Source organism: Polypterus senegalus, chromosome 3 (genome assembly GCF_016835505.1).
Source record: "Polypterus senegalus isolate Bchr_013 chromosome 3, ASM1683550v1, whole genome shotgun sequence".
NCBI classification, from domain to species: domain Eukaryota; kingdom Metazoa; phylum Chordata; class Cladistia; order Polypteriformes; family Polypteridae; genus Polypterus; species Polypterus senegalus.
Genome location: NC_053156.1, coordinates 231953408 through 231970702, shown reverse-complemented (window position 1 = coordinate 231970702; position 17295 = coordinate 231953408). Strand labels below are relative to the sequence as shown.

At 37.8% G+C, this 17295-nt stretch overlaps 1 protein-coding gene across 4 annotated transcripts in view; it reads left to right on the top strand.

The window, feature by feature from the left end:
• The window catches only part of lad1 (ladinin), an 89260-nt gene that overhangs the window by 47365 nt on the left and 24600 nt on the right, over positions 1-17295 (top strand). For 2 of the 4 annotated variants that reach the window (XM_039748726.1, XM_039748725.1), the window contains exons 4-5: positions 13903-14082; positions 14385-14606. The exons of 1 other annotated variant lie outside the window; for it this stretch is intronic. In XM_039748726.1, the coding sequence (XP_039604660.1) occupies positions 13903-14082; positions 14385-14606 (402 nt within the window). The remainder of the gene's footprint in view (positions 1-13902; positions 14083-14384; positions 14607-17295) is intronic. One more of the 4 variants, XM_039748727.1, reaches the window with a different exon arrangement.

The following is a 17295-nucleotide window of genomic DNA, read 5'->3' as shown; positions in this document are numbered from 1 at the left end:
ATTGTTCTTTATCCAAGTAAATAATCACCACACAATCATAAAAGATGTAATACTGTAAGCTGAGAACGCTGATTCTTCAAAACTTTTAGGGAACATTGAAGTATCTTTGTAGTACATATTCAATTATTCTAACCATCTGTCCATCCAGGGTTGTGCCAGCCCCAGCAAGCATACAGTGTGAGGCAGGAACAATCCCTGAATGGAGTGCCAGCTCGTCACTATCACTGTCCACCGTGTCCTCACGTGTTTCATTATTAATAATATAGAATATTTAAAATTATGTTAAAATTTTATCCATATAATGTAATAAACATACTTTGCTGCATTTCATCTTAAAAATGATATCAAGAGTTCAAAGAAGATAGCGCTTGGAAATCTAAGTCAACTTAGAAGCCAGTCGTCATCATATGTAAATATTCGCTTTATAAAGTGGCTCAGGTTGTGCAATATTATAACTATATCACAAGTTTACACTGAGGTAATTGTACTTATAAGTACAAACAGTTCTACCAGGAGTGCTTGATTGAGTTTTTGGGATGAAACTATTTCTGAACTGCGAGGGCCCTACAGGAAAGGCTCTGAAGCGTTTGCTGTATGTGAAAAGTTCAAATAGACTGTGCGCATGGCTGAGGCAGCGTGTGCTTGATGCTGTATACTGATAATTCTCTTTCCGATCAACTGCTGTAGAGCAGTGATTCCACACTCAGATACAATGGGATAAATACTCTGAGTAGTGCAGTGAGAGTAACAACACTAAAGCAGCTTTGGTATTTAGAATTGTATGGCCATTCCGTGGACCATTATATTGTTACAGGTTAATTACAATCAGATGCCTTAAACTCAAAAACAATATGCTGTTAATTTCTATTGTATTTGATAAAGCCCCATCAGGGATGTGGATCTAAAAAAGAAAGGAAAACCACACTGGAACAATAGCACTGCTTTGATGCTGTGTCCCACCAGTTTGCAAAACCAAGCGGAGAACTTGCGTACGCCAGGGATTGAGCTTCCATGAAAATGTGTGTAGCTTTATGCCAAGTTTAGATCTTGTACATCTCGATTTGAGTGTGGAAACGGGCGTACGCAACAATTTTGTGCGTACGCACCATTTATACATGAGGCCTCAGGTCTTTATCGCCTGCATATTTGCCTCCCAGTAATAAAATTGCAAGTTAGGTAGTGCCATGCCCCCTTCTGCTTTAGGTCATTGTGGAGGCACCCTTTGAATGCATGGATGTTTACAATTCCAAATAAATGAGGTTATGATTGAATCAAAATTCTTAAAAAATGATTTGTTCATGCAGATTCAAGCTTAGGAAGGATGTTGATTCTCCCTGCTAATGTGAGATGCAGGGCTGGCCATCTGTTCACATCTTGTTTAATTTTTTCCATGCAGGCATTTTATTGAAAAAGAGTTTTATATTTACTTGTAATATGTATCCCTAGATATTTAAGCTGATCAGCTAAGATAGATCGGAAGGTGTCCAATATTGTGTGCTAGAGATTTCAATGGAAAAAGCACACTTTTATTCAAATTGATTTTGAGTACAGATAACTTTTGAACATCTGCTAGTGGTTTTAGGACTGCTGGCATGGACTTTTGTGGGTCAGATATATACAGTATCATATCATCTGCATACGGTGATATTTCTGTTCAAGTCCTTCTCTGAAAATCCCCTTTATCTCTGATGCAATTCATAAGTGAAGAGCTAATGGTTCAATGGCGATTGCAAAGGGCAATGATGATAACAGGCATTGTTCTCAAATACCTAGTTCTACTTTGAAATAGTCTGAAATAAAGTTGTTAATACAAACTAGGGCTTCTGGAATAGTACAGAGTAGTTTAATCCATTAACATATATTTGGGCCAAATCCGAATTTATGTAATATGGTGAATATGTAGTCCCATTCAATCATATCAAATGCTTTTTCTGCATCCAAAGATAATAAGATCTTTGGGGTGTTAGGCCAGGATTATGTTTTACGCAACGCAAGCTCCAGCGGACGCTCATGCTATGCAAGCGCTTTACTGTTTATACTTGCGTATGTACTTTATGTAAATCTGGAAGAAGCCACCAGGTGGCAGTGCGAGATATCATCACGGTAAGAACCGGTTCGGCTTCGCTTTGTTATAAATTGCCTGGAACACCCATTAAATTCCGATGACACCTTACCGCAATATCTATGAAAAGAATGTTTAATGATTAAATCCATCAATCCAGGGATGTGTCCATTGCAGCTAGCATTGGACATGAGCAATGCCGTCTCAAAAAACAAGGCCCGCTCATGCGTTACTTATTGGTCCGGTGACATCACAATCGAGGTGCTATGTTTACAAACAGTGCCAGCTGAACTTTCTGTCTAAGATCGTCGTTGAAGTTGTAAAGAAAGTTAATGGCGTTTTAGTTTTTTATATAAAGTTATTGCAGTCGTAAAGGTTATAAGTTCAGATGTCTGTGGTGCAGTACAAGGTAATATTTTGATGTGTTTTGTTTATTTTAATGGAGAACAACTGCACCGCGTGCCGGGTAACATCGATAATGCTGCAAATGGAGGTTAGGGCATGTAAAATCACTTATATTTGTTGCTGGTTATGTAGGGTTTAAAATGGTTACAGGCGCAGTTCAGTCACTTCAGTGTGACATGTGCAGAAATGAGCTAGTCATGGATAAGTCTTAGAATTTTCACAGGAATATAATTACCTGCTTGATTTGTGGGTTGAATGTGTTACACAAATGTTTTAGATTTTCCAGTCAATTGTTACTAATACTGAATATGAGTCAAATTTTTTACTGTTAAAAAATCAAAAATCTGCATTAATCTCACTGTTTAACGAACGCCTGAACAGATGTGGACTGCAAGTTGGTAATTGTGTTTCTGGGAAGAGTATCTGTGACTTACTGAAGTTGTCCATGTCTACAGTGGCCAACATCTGTTTAAATAAGTATTGCAAGAGCGCTGCAGATAAACGTGGTACTTTTAAGGAAAAAGCTAACCTCAAACGTAAACTGGCTACATTGACAAAAAAGAGGTAACTTAATAAACCAGTTATTTTGATATAACGTTCTGCTTTCGTACAGATTAATATCAGCACATTAGTTAATTTTGCTTATTTTATGATGGTATGAACAAAATCATCGTTTATCATTAGTCATTTCAAAATAATGGCTGTTTGTATTTTATCTGGTGTTGCTTGTTATTTTTTAGATTTAACTACATTAACAAAGTGTTAAATGTAGCTTTTCTTGTGATTATTAACGGGTAAATTTGCATTATTTTTCATGTTACTTCTGTTTAATCCAGGAATATGTGATTTCCTGAGATGCATGTAAATATTCATTTTTTATATGGTGCCAACCACTCGTCGCTGTGATTTTCTATTTTTTTTTCTTACTTTATCATAGTCATTTTCATATATGAACATTCAGTATTGCATTGTTTTATTCAATACAGTATTCAGTGTTACTCTTAGGTTAATCTCATGTTTAAGGCATTAATTGCATTAATGTTGAGATGCTGATATCTATATAATGGTCGCTGTTAAGTATGTCAAATATGTGATTTAAACGTTATGTGTGACGTTTTATATAAAAATAAATGAAATGCATAACGCAACTGACTTGCCTTTGTTATTTCACGCATTGCATTAATTAATTTTACACGGGAATAATTTATTTACACGCGTACAACGCGACAGGTTCTCTATATGCGTCTGTTGCTGCTGTAGCACCTCGAATGTGACGTCACCACAGGCATGAGCGGGTCTTGTTTTTTGAGACGGCATTGGCATGAGTCAGAAACAATCCCTAGACAGGGCATCAGCTCATTGCAAGGTGAATACCAACACACACATACACTAGTGTCATTTTAGTGTCACCAAATCTGCATATTTTTGAAAGAATACTGGAGCACTCTGTCGAAACCCAGCACGAAAACATGTAAACTCCAGGCAGGGAATACCAGTGATGTGACTCCCTGCGAGACAGTAGTGCTACCGCTCCGCCACTGTGTCATCCCCCATGTGTTTAGTTATTTACAGTATTTATTATTTACACGAAATTAATGATTTATCTCTAAAATGTAACATACATACTTCAATGCATTTCATCATGAAAGTGATATCAAGTATAAATCTAAGGATCCTAAATGTGCAGAGTTGTAATTTCATACATTTAATGTGTTCTGTGTGGTGATCTATTGCTGTATGCCGTTGCTGTCAGGTCAGGAGGAAGCCCCAGAAAAACAAAGACGGCACAAAAGATCGTATGTGAGACTTGAAAATGTATTGTGTAATTACAATCAGGAATATGCCACGCTTGACTATAAAAGCACCATAAATTCATCTGCATGTTGGCATTTTGCTTCACCACATCGAACCATTCATCGATCCCGTAGGATCCACATAGCGGCTTTCTGTCACATGTAGATAGTAAACGGAGACTCTGATGTCACATTCCAACTTTTATCACACTGCGCCCTCCGACTTTTTGCTGGTACTGCAACTTGCGCATGTGTCACGTTAATTTCTGAGGACCTGCTCAGAGGATGCTTCAAATGAATGCTGGGAACGCGTGGCAGCCATGATGTATGTGCGTATGCGTTCTTATTGTAAAGTATAAATGAGCCCTTAGATTTAATGGGTGAATCTATACTAATAAAAGGCAAAGCCCTCACTGACTGACTGACTGACTAACTCACTCACTCACTCACTCACTGACTCATCACTAATTCTCTAAGTTCCTGTGTGGGTAGAAGGCTGAAATTTGGCAGGCTCATTCATTACAGCTTACTTACAAAAGTTGGGCAGGTTATTTCGAAATTCTACGCGTAATGGTAATAACTGGAAGCTATTTTTCCCCATATAATGTAATGGAGTTGAGCTGGATGGCCATGGGGGTGGAGTTTCATGTGACATCATCACGCCTCCGTAGAGAACAAGGAAGACCTCCAAACAGCGCTGAACAAAAAACGCCATTTCACAATTGAGAAGGCAGAAAAAGATTATGAAGCAAGTGATGCATACACTATTCATTTGTATTCATAAATACAAGCATATTCATAAGTACAGCTACTGCGGAAACAAAGCACGGCGTGAACCGTAAGTTTATATTAAATTAAGTTCATAGACAGGCTGCTGCTGGCGTTTGTAATTTAGTGCCTGCCCATATAAGGCCGTCTGTCAGCGGCAATCCAATAGAAACACTGCCTCTAAATATTCATGGGTGAAGGACTGTGCTTATGCAGAGGAAGATGAGATGGTCAGGGTGGTGTTTGGCACAAACTCAGCGAAACTGCGAGAGAAAGTTTTCGAAGACAGCAAAAAAATATGAAGCGTCTGATACATACAAGCATATTCATAAGTGCAGCTACTGCGGAAACAAAGCACACGGTACAAAAAGTCAATATCCCGCTAAAGGAAGACAGTGTAAAAAAAAACCTGTGCATGCAGTGTGTCACGTCTCAGATAAAGAGGAAGACAAGCTGTTTATTGATGCAGTAAGAAACGAATCGATGAATGAAACATGTTATCTTTACAATGATTGACAAACACGGAATGTAACTTGAACACAACACATCCTACAAATACGAACCTGATTGAAAGAAATAATGATAATCAAATCCTTGATGCCAGCAACACTCAATAACACTCACAAAACAATTACTGTATATTGACAATCATGTTACGTTATTTTCAAAATGTTTCCTTTTCTTTTTCATTACTTCTTTAACACACTACTCCTTTCCGCTGCGAAGCGCGGGTATTTTGCTAGTATATTATATTAAGCAAACATCAAAGATTAGAAGCTAAGAGTCTGCCTTTAATAAATCCATTTTGGTCTTGTGATATTATGGAAGGAAGCACTTTCTCAATCCTTCTAACTAGAACTTTGGAGATATCTTACCATCATTATTCAGGAGTGAGATTGGTCTGAATGATGCACATTGTAGTAAGTCCTTATTTTTCTTAGGAAAGACGGTAATTAATGCTTGACAAAAAGTTTGAGGTAGAATTTTGTTGTCTCTAGCTTCTATAAATGTTGCTAATAATAGCGAAGCTAACTTATTTCAACATTTTTTATAAAATTCCACTGGGTAGCCATCAGGGCCTGCTGCTTTCCCACTTTGAAGTGAGTTTATAGTGTCTAATAATTCTGAGAGTGTCAGAGATTTGTCTAGTTCCCCTGCACTAAGAGTGTCTAGCTATGGTATCTGTAATGAATCATAGAACACATTAGATTACACCTTATCGTCTTTAAACTGAGTAGAATATAAGGGTTATAGTACTCTCTAAATGTCTGGGTTATATTTTTATGGTCTAACTAGCTGAAATACCCAGTGTTGCTCGGGAGGACAATAAAGTGGTTTTTTTTTAATTGTTTGAGGAAAAATACAATAAAAAAGAAGTTTTAAAAATAAATTAACAAAAAATGAAGTCTCACTAATGTGCTTGTCTTCAGATCTTGTATGTATGTTATCATCCAGTTGACTCTCGAAACTCTATTAAATTTCGAAAGGAACAAGCATGGTGATGCTCAAATATAAAAAATGCTGGCAGTCACCTCCAGTTTGCCCTCTGGTGGTCATTCTGAGTGTCAACTGGATGATAACATACATACAAGACTGTAAGATCACCCCCCCACCCTACCAAGAAGGGTGTGGGTTAGAGTTGATTTCACCCTACAGTATTTTTAGTCGACCAATGAGAAACATGTGTACCGAATTGCATGAAAGTCGGTCCAGATGTTTGGAAGTGATGCTGGAACATATATATACATACACACATGCATATTTTGACTTTTATATATAGAGATAATTTTATCTCCATCTGTGCTGGTAATTACTGTTATTGTATTGTGGGCTTTCTGGTTGTGAATTTGTTGGACTAAGATCTCATCGGCCTACTCTTTGTGTTCATAACAATGATGTCGTGATTTAAAGATGAGCTGTTCCATTTCTTTAGTTGTCATGAGGTTAAATTCTGATTGCAAAACCCATCTTTTCCTATAAAATGCCTCATTAGGAGACCTGGAATAATTCTAGATCTGTTCTGGTAATATTGCTTAATTAATTCAGATGCCTTCTTGGGTTCCAATTTATTTTTGTGAGAAGGATATAAAATAATCTGCCCTCTTAAAAATATGTTTAGTGTTTCCCAGATTATTCCTACAGAGACCTCTGAGGATGCATTTGTCTCAAGAAAGTAATCAGTTTACTTGGATATGAATTTTGTACAGTTCTTATCAGCTAATAACAGGGGGTTAAGACTCCAGCTACAAGATGAGTGTGATTTAAGCTCCATGATCAGGAGAGAGTGGTCAGAGATAACAATAGTGTTGCACTTACAAGATTTGATAATACGCAAAAAATTGTCTATGAAGAAATATTCAATTCTTGAGTAACAATGGTGTACTGGTGAGAAGAAGAAATATGCTCTTAGGTAAGGATTTAAAAACCTTCATGGGTCTGAAAAGTTCTGATCCATTACAAACTGCAATTATTTTTACAGTATTAGATGTTATCCCTGGTCTGGATTTAAAACACAATTAAAGACTCCAGCCTTTATAATTTTATGAGTGTTCACATTAAGAATAGATGCAAATACAGTTTGGATGAAATCTTTATCATTCACATTAATTGCATAGATATTTATCAAAATCACTTTAATACTAAATACATCACACTTCAGGATTAGATATTATGGCTGATACTAAAAATGAAATAGCTCTTTGTATTAAAATTCCCACACCCCTAGTTTTCTTTGTAAGCTGGAGTGGAAATTTTGGGCAATCCACTTTCTTTGCAACCTAACCTTGTCCTTTCTTATTAATTGAGTCCCCTGTAAAAATACTATCTTGTCATTTAGACCGTTTAGGTGAGAGAATACTTTCTTTATCTTTAATTCATGGGTGAGACCTTTGACATTCCAGCTCACTAAGTTCACTGTTTTGTCATAGAGACATTGCTTCTGAGCTTTTGTTGACATTTTGTAGTCTTAAGTTAAGGTAGTACATGTTATTGCCAGGTGTTATGGCTATGTAGCTTGTTGTTATGTTAGTATTCACAGTTTTTGTGGTAGAAAGGATAAATAAGAGCTAGCATTTTGTATCCCCAAATGAGGCAGACCACACATCACAAATTCCCAGTACTCTGATCCACATGAGACAGAGCACATCCATAACAAAACAAACCATCCAGCAGTGGTGTAGAAAAGGTTAAAGTTGAGATATCTTATGAAAGTACAGTCCAAATACAATAAACCTATGATATGATCTTAAACAGTTCCAATACAATAAACATAGGAAATGATATTAAACATTTCCCATGGAGACTGTGATAATGTATGATAGTACATTCTTGATATAATAAACCAAGGGTATGATTTGAAAAAAATCCAGGAGTTTCTTACATGAAAACACTTGCAATCTCTTATGTATAGTGGCTTAATGTTGACCAAGAGTTGGTAGATAAGGTCAGATTTTATACAGAGTGTCAAATGTTGCAGAAAATGTCACATCTGCTCCCTTTTTTCCTTGGGAGTGGCTATACATACCTGGTCTAGACTGCATTTGAACTTTACAAGACCACTCATCAGGTGCATGTTATAAAAGCTGTCTCCAAATGGCTCAAAGGGCATATCATGACCAATATTACTGTTCCAGAAACTTTATATTAAGTTTTTTCTATTCATGGTTTTGCAGATGCTGTTGAAGCTGATAAATGTCTAACTTTTACTGGCAAAATGTTCAGAGAGTTTGAAACTACAAATGGGTTCTGTCACACTAATCTTTTCATCCTGCTTCAAATGAGCTGGCAGAAAGGTCAATACAGACCTTGAACGAAGGACTAAGGAAGATGACAGGTACAAGCTTAGAAACTAAGATTTACCAATTCCTCTTCCAAGAACCACATTACACCACACAGTACAACAGACTAGACACCTGCTGAAAAGCTCATGGTGGGAAACCTATGTCAAATCTAGTCACATCTACTTCAGACAGACATTAGGATGAAAGTAGCAGGTTGTCTAGAAAAGCAAAATGTGAGACATGAGCAGCATGCTAAGGAGCGTTGCTTAAAGCCAAACGACACTGTGTTTGGTTGTTGCTGGAACGTAGACATCATTCTTGAAAGGCAATGTCCACTCATGTTTGTAATACAAATGGGAAATCATTATGTTGGCATCAAAATTATATTAGTTTGCCCCATGTCCCAGATAAAGAGAAAGTTTCAGATCAAGATGTAGCATTATACCAAACAAATGAAGCAAATAAGCTGGATGGAACAGAAGAAGAGTTCTCAGGTATTTCTACTTCAGAATTGAAAAAAAGTTTGTTATTAATGTGAGCGATCTGACTCAAGGTATTCCATCTACTTCAGCATCTACAGTTCCAGTGGATATTGAAATGCTTCTGTTGGACAAGTGATCAAGAATATCAATGAGATCTCACTAGTGGAAAGGCCCAGAGAGACTGAATTTATGATTAAATGCAGTTTTTAGAATTGTTAGTTGGGCTGTTAAGCTTTATTATTATCATTGTTGTTGTTGGCTATCATTTATTGCTACTGTTATTATCACAGATGGGGTAAACTAATTAAAGGGGGAGAAATGTTATAATTGAGAAAGATTATTGAAACCTTAAGGTCAGCTAGGTCTGCCTTTGTGTGAGCAGTAAGTATAACCAAGCAGGTGGTGTCATGCTGGAAGTTTTCCTTAACTGTTTTCCAGCTACAATAAAGAGTGTGGAAGTCTTATAATGTGTGACTACGGAAGTTATTGCAGGCATCACAAAAAGTCACTTTTCCAGGTGAGGATACTTGTTTATTGGGTTCCTTTCCAGTATAAGAGAGGTGAACAAAGTTTTATAGGTTTTTCCATTTCAAGTCCCAAATAATTGTTTTTTGTCACACTCAACTCAACTGCACAGTTTGTGCATACTAGTATTTCTTCATTTCAGTATATATGCCTACATTAGAAAACAAGGAAAACTTTTGCAGAAAAAAAATAGTAAACTGGAAATCTTCCATTGCAAAAGTGAAGCAAAGGTTACAAACCTGACAAAGAAACAAACAAAGGCAAACTGCAAACCTGAGAGAGCTGGAGGCTGACTCTGAGATAAGTGTAAGCGTATATCGATGGGCACACCCAGATGCCACTGATAAACAGGTGCAGAGCCATGCAATATACCAAAAAGAGAAGTGCCAGGAGCAGGTGTGACTCAGGTACGCCACTTATTTCAGGCTTGTTAGTTTTAAAAATTATCTAACCTGCTACACATTAAAATAAATACAGTACAAACTAACCAAAACTAAGAATGCTATTGTCCATTTGGTATCACTGCCATTGTGTACAGTCTGTCTTGTCAGCAGGCACTCACTCATTTTTAACACTTTCAAGTGTATAAATGTTCGCCTTGTACTGTTTGTGACGATGCCCCTACAGACTCCCTCTTCCCACATGGGAGTCTGCGGAACCAATACTATCGATGGTTATGACCGAGATGAGCTGACAAATGAAGTCAATTCTCCGATGATGCCAGGAGATGGTGGAAAAAGTGCTCAAGTGCTTTTATTAAAAACCAGTCAAAACAAAAGTAAAAACCAACAAGTGTCAGTTGTGCAGTGTTCTAAAGAAACAGTACATATATAAATCCGTACAAATCCAATGAAAGGTGGGAATAAAAATAGTAAATAAATAAAAATAAATAAATCCATTAAAAATTCGAGGTTACACTGCAGACTAACTCCTCCTGATCTCAGCCCACCTCCTTCTCTTTCTCCTCAGCTCGCCATTGCTCACGTAGCCGGCAGGGAGACTCAGCATCCACAAGCTCCTTTCACCCAACCTCCGTCTTGGCTGCCTCCAGGCATCACGGCCAGACCTTCTTCCTTCGCGTTCACATGATCGCACCTCGGAAGCCTAGGGAGGGCACAGGCCTTGCTCGCTACACTCAGCCCAGATGTTAAATGGGTCGAACTAGCCCATAGAGCGCCACAGCCAACGCTCCTTCGCGGGGCCCCAGCTCATTCTGCTTCCTCCCTCCAGGTGGCCAGATAATCACCAAGACTGCCTTTAACCGTCTTTTAACCTCTTTCCTTTGCATCTTTTTCCCCATTTCTTTGATTCCTCACCTCTTTGATTTCTTCCACTTTCCTTTTGCCCACCCATATATATACACTCACATCTCTGTGGGTGCAGCGCCTTAATCACACGCCGCAGGAAGCCAATGAAGCAATTCAGAACGATCGCACCCATGCCACAACTGTCTCATTAACTCCCCACGGTCGTGCAATCGCGCCCACGGAGAGCGACATGGCTCTATGGATTGAAAACTGGCCCCTTTTTATATAAAGCCACGGACACACTATACCACACTGTTTAGCTCCAAAATAGATTGTAGACACGGCATAACTTGTACAGTAAAGGTTGTACACATAAATGCTACCAGGAGATCAGTACAGAATATAAAGTAATTTGACACCTACAGTGTGGTGTGAATGCTCTCCAGTTTTTCAAGGTACATTTTGTTCTTTTGATTAACCCCATTACAGCCTGCCTTTTTTCTGGACCCTTCTATAAAATCTTACAGTATGTGTGAACATCAAAAACTCACTTTTTAAACACTTGTAAAATGTTTTTTACGAGACGCCATTATTACTAGGCACGCCTGCAGGTGAGAGGAGATGATGAGGCTAGGCTGTTGTCTGGGTAATGCTTGGGGCTACTGCTTTTAGCACTGTTTTTACAGCTCAAGTGAAGTAAAGCTGTTTTTTTTTTCAAAATGGACTTATTAAATATATAAAGTTTGAAAATGTGTTCTAATATGTCCATTCATCAAGCTATAAATGTAATATGCTCTTCACTAAAAGAAGACTTTGATTTTTTCTCTATTCAATTACAACAACCCTACATCAGTTTACATTACTAACATCACCTGGGTACTGCCTGCCTTTCTACTGCCCTTTGGCAACCATGCCAGGCTTTTTTGCCTGAGTGTCTGTGCCCTCTTCTGATTGTTTCTGTTGTAACTTCTCATTTTTGGAAATGTGACTGACTTCCAAGTGCTTTACCAGGTTTGTGGTGTTGCTGCAATAAGATATGGTCTTCTGACACATAACACATTTTGCATCATTATTGTTGAATGGAGTTAAATAACTCCATTCACTTTCTTTCTGCCATTTCTTCACTGTCCACTGCTTTGGCCAGTGTGAATGCAGGATGAAGAAAAGCACGGAAGGAAAAATATCTCCCATTTTACACAATATGACACATTTAATTTAATAATCCTGCTCTCACCATCAAATGCTTTTAAAAATAATTTCTAGTAAACTTGCATATTATTGAAAATGTGTAATATCAATGCTTTTAATGTGAACATCAATGTTTAAATTCAAAAATCAGGATTAGAAGCACCAATATTTTAATACTGATCTGCCCATCCCTACTGTCTATATGAAGGGAGATTAAAAAATGTCTGGAATTGGTCAATAGAATGGTAGTAGGGTGAAGTTATTGAATATGCTAGTAGGTATCTAATGCTTACCGTCTGGTTAATCAGTCCACTGAGTGGCATCGTGCTGAGTTGTACATATTTCTGGTGTTTATTCTACAGTCATGCTAAAGAATTTTTTTCTCCAAGCCACCATGACAGATTTTCAAGAGGCATTGCTGATCACTTTTTTGACATTGACAGACTTGTATTTAAAGAGTTTATTCCTTGTGGACAGACAGATAATCAATGACATCATGTTGAACTGCTGAGGAGTCCCCATATTCACCAGATCCTGAAAATTACACCTGAGACTGAAGGGAAGAAGATTTGTAACTTACTGTATATGAGGGAGACCCAAAAATTCCTGGAATTGTTAAAAAAAAAAAACAACTTTATTTTAAAACACACAGCTATTCCTTTCCTGTCACCTTCAAAATACTTTAGTACATTAATACTTGAGATGCAATATGTTTTGCCCAGCACTTCTCCCATTCTTGTTAGCATTTCCTGCACTCATATTTTGTTGACATGACTACAGCCTCCAGCATTTTTTCCTGAATTTCTTCCACAGTAGTAAATCTTCTTCCCCTTATTTGCAAAAACAAGTCACAGGGAGTGAGATCTGGTGATTATTATTATTTTTGTAAAGCAATAATTATGTTTTTCATCAAAAATTCTTTGACTAACAGTGTGGTGTGTGCAGATGCACCATAATAATCATAATAATAATTCTTTACATTTATATAGTACAGTACTTTTCTCACTACTCAAAGAGCCTAACTACCATGTGGAAAATGCAATTTTGTGTGCCTCGCTGCTGTAGACGTTTTTTTTCCTGATTTTTTTCCACAGGTACCTCAACAGTTCAGTGTAATATTGCTGATTAACAGTCTGTTCATGGAAGAACTATTTATTAACAAGTCTGGCAATCTGCAAAAATGTGATCATCGTCGTTTTGATGTTTAATATAACCTAATGTGCTTTTTTTGGCTTGAAGTACTTGAACAACTTTACACAATGCTACTCAGCAGACTGATTAACAAGACTGTAGGCATACGATACCTAGCAGCATAGTCAATAATTACACCCTATTGCCATGCTACTGACTGAGTCCAGGATGTTTTTGGATCCCCCCTCATATATCTATAACCATGTTATTAATAGTTTAACAACACAAATGTGCCACCATGCTAATCAAAGATGTATTTTAATTTTTATACTATCACTCCCCATTCTGTGAGAGACCAAAACAGCAGGAGTGGTGCAAGGAAGAACTAAGACCTGCCATAAAAGCTTAGGCTAAGTAGATAACATCAAAACTTACTGCAAAAGTTCCAAAACATGACTGGCTTCAGAGAAAAAAAAATCACATCAGTATGTAATTTTAATCCTTTGATATTTTTGTCTTAAGAATGGAAAACGGAAATCATATCCTGAGGAAGCAAACATAAAGACTGTAGAAATGCGTGAAGAGCAGGAACAGAGGAGGCACATAGAGGCTGTGACCAGGCAGAAGAAAGATGGCAGCACAGAATACAGTGATACAAGTGAGGGAGAAACAAGAAAATCAAAAAGCCCCCCTAGGATGACAGTGAGTATTTCTCCTATCTGGAACTACCATTGGCTCTTATTTGCCTCCTTCTGCTGTGAAATGAAATTTGTTAATGATAGACCTTTACTTGAATGTGACAGATGAGAGAGATCGCACTGTATCTATAAATAATTAAGTGTAACTGCTGTCATTCTCTCTACCGCTGCATAGGTTGAGCACACATGGTGGCTAAACAATCAGCCTTCTATCTGTCTATAGCACCACTCTTATTAGTCTGTTACCAGACCTCATAGTTTCATTTAACAGTGGCTACCACCTTTATCTTCTTTTCACACTCTCAGTCAAAAAGTCCAAAGAGTGGCTTGGAAGCAGATGATAATGAGGAGATAAACCGTCAGTTTCTGGAGATGCTACAGACAAAGGAGTCGAGGAGGCAGCGGAGGAGCTTGAAATCTATGGGTGCAAGCATAGAGTCTGAGAGGCAAGAGGAACCACTCCACCAGTCACCTGCACAACCGACACAGTACACGGGACCTCAAGACACAGAAAATGCTGGCAGTAAAGTAAGAAACTTACTTTTGGCTGCTCCGTCTAATATATACCACATCTATGTCACAGCAGAAGCTCCAGGAGATGGGGTTTGAATTCCAAGATAGTCCTGCCTATATGGAGATTTTATATTCTCCCCATATTTGCGTGGATTTTCCTCCGGGAACTGTAGTTTTTCATACTAGAATGTGCGATTTTGTAATATGTATGTAATCTTAAGATGCAGATCAATAATCAATAACATTTTGGGCTTGAAAAATGTATGTATTTAGAAAGTTTTAAGACTTTGTCATTTACATATGGAGTCATGCACCGTTAAGTTCCATTTTAAGCTCCAAGAACAGCCAGTATTTTAAAATTTTGTAATAAAATGCATACATTTTGAACACAATGTTATGTGGCAAAGTACCATGATTGTGAAGATATAACCTTGACGTGAAAAATAGCAAATTTATCCTTTAATCCATTTTAGTGTTGCAGTAAGCTGGCACTGTTCCCAGTATTGGGTGCCAGCACATCACCGAGGCTGGTATGATTAATATTTAAACTCAAAAGCCCTCCACCCATCTCACCTCCATACCACAAACACATTATAAGCATCACATCTGTCAACAATAAATCAGGTATTTGCACTAAATAGAAAAAAATGCTCAAACTATATCAGGTCAAGTTCACCTTCCTTTTTTGTTAATTGATGAGTGCAACATTATATCTTCAGGAAATCAATTTTCTTCTGATATGACAGGTAATGAACATCAAACATTTTTAAAAGAACTGTGCTACTTTGTGGCAAAAAAGTGATATTTAACTGAGCAATTTCACATTGTTGCTCATCTCCATGTAAGTGTTTTTGGACACCACAGAATCAGAATACACATTTCTGCTAGAAGTAGCGAGATTAGCCGTTACCTGACCTGACTACCTGTAAGGTTTAGTCTCATTAGTCTCAACTGCAATATTTATGGCTTGTTTAAAGTGCTTTTTTAAATCATCATATTTGGTTTATTTTTTTAAACTTTCATGTGTAGTTTTTATTAAAATAGCATCTTTTGTTTCTCTCTTTTTTCTTTTTGCATGTTTTGGATATCCATCCATTTGGACTTTTTCCCTTTTATGGCTGATAAAACATCAAATGTAAACTCTCATAAAAGTAACCTATTAGGCTGGAGTTATACTTCACGCGACGCATGCTGAAGCAGATGGTCCTGCTACGCAAGCGTTGTAGTGTTTATACTTGCGCGCGTACTTTACATAAATCTGGAGAAATCCACCAGGTGGCAGTGCGAGATATTATCACGGTGAGAACATGTTCGGCTTCTCCGTGTTGTGAATTACCTGGAACACTCATTAAATTCTGATGACACCTTACCACAATATCTCTGAAAATTATGTTTATTGATTAAATCCACCAATCCAGGGATGTGTCCATTCCAGCAAGCATTGGGCACGAGTGAGAAACAATCCTTGGATGAGGACTCAGCTCATCGCAAGGTGAATACAAGCACTCGCATATACTAGCGTCATTTTAGCGGCACCAAATCCCCAAATCTTCATATCTTTGGAAAGAAACCGGAGCACAGTGTGGAATACAAGCAGGAAATACCAGCAACATAACTCCCTGTGAGACAGCAGTGCTATAGCTCCACCACCGTGACAACCCCATATGTGTAATTATTAACAGTATTCATTATTTAAATGAAATTATATGTAAAATGTAACATGCACACTTTAATGCATTTCATCATGAAAGTGGTATCAAGTATGAATCTAAAGATTCTAAATGTGCAGAGAGTTGGAATATCATACATGTCATGTGTTCTGTGTGGCGATCTATTGCTGCTTACCGCTGCTGTTAGGTCCAAGAAGCTCGTAGCGATTAAAAACTTGGGATGACGTTTACGATGGTCTGCATTAATGATAAAGTAAACTACGAAGTTAAAGTGGAGATTTCGAGATTAAAGCAGAAATTTCCACTTTAATCATAAAATACACGTTTTCACCGTGTCCTTTATTTTTTTCTCAGTGGCTCAAATATAGCTCTATACATTATGTTGCTGTTGTTAAATTGCAAAAAAAAAAAAAGACGGCACAAAAGATGGTATGTGAGACTTTTAAAATGTATCGTGTCATTACGATCGGGAATATGTGACGCTTGAATATAAAAGCACCACGAATGTATCTGTATGTCGGCATTTTGCTTCACCACATCGAAGCATTCTTCCCGTAGGATCTGCATAGAGGCTTTCTGTCACATGTAAACAGTAAGCAGAGACTCTGACGTCACATACCGACTTTTAGCACACTGCGCCCCCCACAAAATTTTTTTGCTGGTACTGCAACTCACGCACACGTCGCGCTAATTTCTGAGGACCTGCTCAGAGGACGCGTGAAATGAACGCTGGGAACGCGTGGCAGCCATGATGTGGGCGTATACGTGTTCTGAGCGTGAAGTATAAATGAGCCCTTAGACTCCTGTTCTGATCCTGTCCCACCCATTCTAACCAAACAGGTCCTTTATTTTTCTTTTGAAAACTTCTTATTAACGTGTGGTTGTATAGGTTTATAACTGTGAAGATCAAAGTGGGACGGAGGTGTGTGTGGAGTAACGCATTGATGTGGGTTCTGTACTGTAGGTGAAAATGTTGACTTTTCTTGGTATTAAATATTTTTTCTTTCACCACTTTTCAAAGAGGGTCCAAGGAA